Consider the following 6092-nt stretch of genomic DNA (forward strand, 5'->3'; position numbering starts at 1 on the left):
ACATAACTTAGGGCAGTTTACGCCCTATATCCAAAAGGCAAGAATAATTTGCTTCAGAAAGCGTACTCAGTGATCGACAAAACTGGGGGTGGTTCATTTGGTTCATTTGTTGCTAAGTAAATGAAGCTTATTTCAAATTTTGATACACGATAGAAAATAACTTAGAGCAGTTTACGCCCTATATCCAAAGGCTTCATTCCTTAACTAATTTTATTCTTTTGTTTTCTTGCATTTTAGATATACATATATATATAATCTTTTTAAAGTTGGGAGATTACCGTATATACTCGCCTATAAGTCAGTCCGCCTATAAGTTGGTTGTATTTTTTGACGTTATTTTGGTAGGATTTGCTATTGACCTGCTTATAAGTAGGTACAATTTTTTTGCCAAAATCTGGTGACAATTTCAAGTAAATCCATTGATGTTTTAACCGGGTTTCAATTAATATTTTTTTAAATGACACTTATATTTAATCTTTAATGATTTTTAAAAAGGCAATGCTCACTTAAAATACAAATAAAATTATCAAAATATGTAAATACTTGTACTTTATATATATAATCTAAGAATACATAAATTATCTTATATATCCAGACATTTTCTTTGATAATCGTCGGACAAGCAAATTACATGTAGATAATACCTTTAAGCTTCCAGAAAAATACCAATCTCTTTATGACTCGCCTATAAGTCGGACATAGAGTTTCAGACCAATATTTAACTCCCAAAATACCGACTTATAGGCGAGTATATACGGTAAAAGATTAAAAATAAATATAAGACTATGTATGTTATCTATTTCTTAAAGCTGACGTATAAAAAAAGAAATTACAAAGAAAATCACGAAGCCGTAAGTCATTTGCTTCAGAAAGTGTACTCAGTGATCGACAAAACTGGAGGTGGTTCATTTGCTTCATTTGTTGCTAAGTAAATGAACTTATCCAGTTAGTACCAAATGAACCTTTTCAATACATGTAGAGTTAATAATAATATATGAATTTATAAAGAGCTAAATATTAATAATTTAACTTTAAAGCGCTGTACAATAAAACGCAGTAAATATAATTTAAAAGCTATGAAAACTTATATAAAATATCAACCCATACTCATATATGTGTTCCAAATTATAACATTAAAATACTAAAAATTATACACAAAATACAATTACGCCATCAATAAAACTCAATAAAAGAACATCATTTGTGATTTATGATTTCCTGCTAAAAATTGAGCACCTGAAATTTAAAAAGCTATTCTATAAAAATGCGTCTTTAATTGTCTTTTGAAAATATCCAGGGACTGGGCCTGCTTTATATCATTAGGAAGGTCGTTCCACAAAAATGCTGCTGCACAACCAAGTCGACGTTCGCCATATGTCTTCGTCCTGATCTTAGGAACAACTAACCGTGATGTTGACTCAGATCGCAGTGACCTGGTAGGCTTGTATTCCATTATAAGATCTTTGATATAAGATGGAGCTAACCCGTGTAAGGATTGGTAGACATATGGCAAGATTTTATATTGTGGACGAAAAGAAACAGGTAGCCAATGAAGATCAGCTAGGATAGATGTAATATGCTCCCGTTTCGATGATCTTGTAACTAAACGAGCTGCCGTATTCTGGACTTTTTGAATCCGGTCTAGTAAGGCCTTTGACACTCCATATAGAAGGCAGTTCCCATAGTCCAGCCTGGCAGTGATAACGGCATTCACCAAGGTCTTGCAGGCTTCTTTTGTAAGAAAGTGCCGCATTCGTCCAATATTGCTTATTTGAAAATAGCATGACTTGACGACCGAGGATACCTGTTTTTCCATGGTAAGGTGTTGATCGAAAAATGCACCCAGATGTTTTACACATGGCACGCTTTCAATGACATTATTACCAACTTTTAGTTGTAATGTTGACAGATACTTCTGGAGTTACTGATTATTAATTTAAACTTTTTGTTGTCTTGCCTTTTGGATAAGGGATGATACTTACACCTGTTTGTCAAAAAAAAAAAAAAAAACTGAAACCAATATATCTTTGGTGGGTGCAGAGCTACCCCAAATCAGTCGAAAAGTGGGCAAGGACCAACCCTAGAATATTTCGGATGGGTTCAAAGAGACACATAAATCTTTAAAGACTAACTCTTATCAGTGGAATGATGTACGAGGACTAACCTTCATACCCTTGAAAACAATAAAAAAAATCAGTAAAATTAAGTGCGAGAGGAATACTGAATCAATGAATTTTGAATGCAGGACAACGTCATGACATCAGATTATTGAATTAGCGCCATAAACGTTTACATTACATTTTCTTTATAAACCGCTTCGCGGTGTTTGTGTTTTTCATAGCCCTTTTCCCTATGTACAGGAGTCATATCCCGCTCAACATTGTGTTGTTTGATAATTTGGTCTTCCACATTTCCGCTTAACGTTTCCATTTTTGAGAATTTCTAATTCGAAGCGCATTGGTATTTATGGTCCGTCATATATTTGTCTTTAATGATTTCAAATAAATAAAATTTTAAACACACAAATATATTGAGTATTTATGTAGGTAAAATTTTTGACATCATATTGCCTTATAGCCTGATAACAACGAAAACTTAATTGCCACTGCTATTTGTAAAAGTCAAAAAATGTCGTGCGCTGACCACCGATATTTAACATCATTAAAATGCTGTTTTGTATGCACATGACATCACAGGCCTATAACTTTTTGTCAAAATATTTGAAAGATGATATTCCAACAATATGCAAAAATAATTAGTTTTGGTTGAACAGTATTTGGAATATTCAAAAAGTTCGCATTTTTCTGGAACAACCCTCGTACATTTATATAATAACTTTCAAACGTTAGGTGATTAAAAAATTAATATCAAACTATGCATTTTAAGAAAATATCTTTTTAAACGGACGTATAACAAAAAATACTAAGTAAATCAAATGGAAGAAGCGGTAAGGTTATTTGCTTCAGAAAGTATACTCAGTGATCGACAAAACATCAGGTGATCCATTTGGTACTAAGTTAATTAACACATCTAGTTAGTACCAAATGAACCTTCTCAACACAAGTAGAGTTATTTATGATAATTTATTTCTTTTGTTTCCTTGCCTTTTTTGATATAGATGCGATATTAACACTTGTCAATCGAGACGGAAACCAAACTACAACCGAAATATTTTTGTTTGAGTGCAGGACTAACCCAAATCAGTCCAATAGTGTGAAATTGGACTAATCCTAAAACTGTCGGGTGGGTTCGAAGAAACAGATAGGTCTTCAAGGACTAACACTTATCAGTCGAATGGTGTAAAAGAACTAGCCCTCATACATCTAGTAGGTAAAAAAATAAGAAAAATCATTAAAGCATTAAAATTGTATGCAAGAGGAATACTGATTCAATGAATTTTGAATGCAGGACAACCATAAGACTTTGGCGTGACCCTCGAACTTTGGCGTCCGTAAAGACAGAGAACCATCGGGGTTAGGCGCCGACCATCGGGGTTCAACGAGACCATGGGACATTGGCGTCACCATATACATAATATATTTTTAAAGTAAGGCGATTAAAAAGTTAATTAATATTAGTACATGTGTTTTTAAATAATCTTTTTTCTTAAAGCCGACATATAACAAAAAATCAGAAAATCAAGAAGCCTTAAGGTTATTTGCTACGGAAAATGCACTAGGTTTGGACTTAATTGATTTATTTTTTTTTATTTTTTTATTTTTTTTTGAAAACATTGTTCTTTTCTCAAGAGTATAAGGTAAACAAAATAATAGTTTTCAGAGCAAATGTGCTTTTTCCTAAATTGCGAAATCTTATGTCCTCTATGTAAGGGATTCGAATACGTAGTTGAGTGTGGTTGTAGTTGAAATTTATTATTCTTTGAAAACGTTCTTTTTGGCTCCCTTGCATCTTTGAGACAAACGTGTATAGATGTATTAATAACACGTGATTCTTGACTAATATATTTTTTATTTTAATCAAGTTTCTGGTTTTTCCTTCAAACTGTTAAAATCTGGAAAATAAAATTATCACTTCCCTTCAATAACGTCATTTAGATACATGATGAATACGACAGTTTTATTTTCAAGAAGGCATCTAGGATGTTATACTAAAAAGTTAATTGCTTCAAAAAGTGTACTCGATGAACTACATAAAGGGAGGTGACATATGTTGAGAATAATAATAAGATTCACATATCTTTCTAATTCTAAAATGTATCAGGTCCTCAAGATACAAACATTGAATACCCAGTTAATTTATTTTGTACCAAGTGAACCTCAACAACATAAGTTCATTTATGTTTCAATTATCTGGTGATTCCTTTGCATAAAAAAATGAAAGTCACAAAAAAAATAATATTTGATCAGATTGTTGCAGCTTCTTTCCAAAGTATGGTAAAATAACAAAAGTCAAATAAATGTTTTCACTTTTATCTAAATTACATCAAATGCACATAATATATTCTGGATCTTACACCATGCAACAAGTATATAGGGCGTAAACATAGGACGTATAATGTGGAACGGGACCTACATAGCACAAAAAAGGTTACACATAAACTTACACCTTAATACAGAAATATAATTTATGACCCATATAACCCGTCACACATGAAAATGGGATAATCATGGGATGAATATAACACCGCAGCATTTCAGAACTTGTATTAAATGCGTTTACCAATAATAACTTAATTAATGTAACTTCACCTAAATATTTACTTTATGTCTTAATGGAAAGTCTATTAACAAATATTTTGAAGCAGGAGGAATACTGAATCATTTCCTGCCAAGTACAAGATATGGAAATGTTAATGGTAATGTGCATGCATAACGTGTGGAAGACGGAGTCAGAAACCCAATGAATGCCAAACTGCGGAAGGATGATAAACACCAAAGCACTATAACAGCAAAATGTAATATCAAACCTTTAACTTTTATACAAACATTTTTTGACTGTTTTTTATGCCTCATTTTGACGCATGTCACCATTTACAACTGTCATATAAAAAGAAAAGATCTTTACTTGGCTGTGAAGCTTAAAGAAAATAACAGAGCTTACTTGAAAATATTTCAAAAGAAACAGGATTTGTCGAACTTATTCTGCAGCACTACCGGCCTATGCGGAGCAACATCAATTATCACAAATACTAGTTTTTTTTCTGCTATTGACGATTCTTAGAATACACTTGTTTAAATTCTTCAAAAAGTCCATTAAAAATCAAGGAAACAAAATAAAGCAAATATACAAATATAAAGACGGATTTGTTTAGACGTAAAACAAAAGGTAAAGAGGATATATATATATATATATATATATATATATATATATATATATATATATATATATATATATATATATATATATATATATATATATATATATATATATATATATATATATAGACTATTGTATAATCAATGTCCATAACTATGCATATTTCTAATTTCATTTTTCAAAAAGGCTCATCAAATTCACATTGGCAAATTGAGAAAAATGGAATTGAAAAAGTATATGGAGGTAATTAATGAAAGCATAACAAATTATGAATAACTAACGTTTGAGGGAAATATGACAGAGAAACTGCTCTATAAGCATCGTGCTTTGGCGTGAAATACAGTCTAGTATTCGTAAAAAAAGAAAATGGCGGCGATATAAACAAAACTAGGTCACCTTAGTTTCATCAAAATTTTAACTTAATTAAATTTGCACCAACCTTAATATTTCGTAAGACAGCCTTTTGACTTGATTACTGCTTTAATTCTTCTTGGAATCGACTGGTATAGCCTTTGAATGAATTGAAGCGGGATGTTTTCCCAGGCCTGTCGAACGGCTACTGCATGGTCGTCATTGGTCCTCAGGTTATGATCATTTATATTAAGTTTGTGTTTCATTTTTTTCCAGCAATTTTCGATAATATTTAAGTCAGGACTTTGGGCTGGCCATTCAAGTGTTGTCATTCCCTCTTTAGTCACGAAATCTTTCACTACTCTCGCTCTATGCTCAGTCGCATTGTCGTCTTGAAATATCTACCGATTGTTAGGGAAATGTCTGGCTACAACAGGCCATAAATTGCTATCGATGATTTCAAT

At 31.9% G+C, this 6092-nt stretch overlaps 1 protein-coding gene across 1 annotated transcript; it reads right to left on the reverse strand.

Moving 5' to 3' along the window:
* Positions 1-1243: 1243 nt before the first annotated feature.
* LOC134241302 (uncharacterized) lies at positions 1244-1753 on the reverse strand. The gene has a single exon (XM_062723369.1). It carries the CDS (start codon positions 1751-1753, stop codon positions 1244-1246), a length of 510 nt encoding a protein of 169 aa, XP_062579353.1.
* Positions 1754-6092: the final 4339 nt, after the last annotated feature.

This window comes from Saccostrea cucullata, unplaced genomic scaffold (genome assembly GCF_032062105.1).
Source record: "Saccostrea cucullata isolate Sc308-1 unplaced genomic scaffold, CSIRO_AGI_Scuc_v1 ctg222, whole genome shotgun sequence".
In the NCBI taxonomy this organism is placed as follows: domain Eukaryota; kingdom Metazoa; phylum Mollusca; class Bivalvia; order Ostreida; family Ostreidae; genus Saccostrea; species Saccostrea cuccullata.

Bases quoted from the DNA above. Each gene is read 5' to 3' on its own strand.
- LOC134241302 (XM_062723369.1), bottom strand. From the start codon at position 1,753: ATGCGGCACTTTCTTACAAAAGAAGCCTGCAAGACCTTGGTGAATGCC.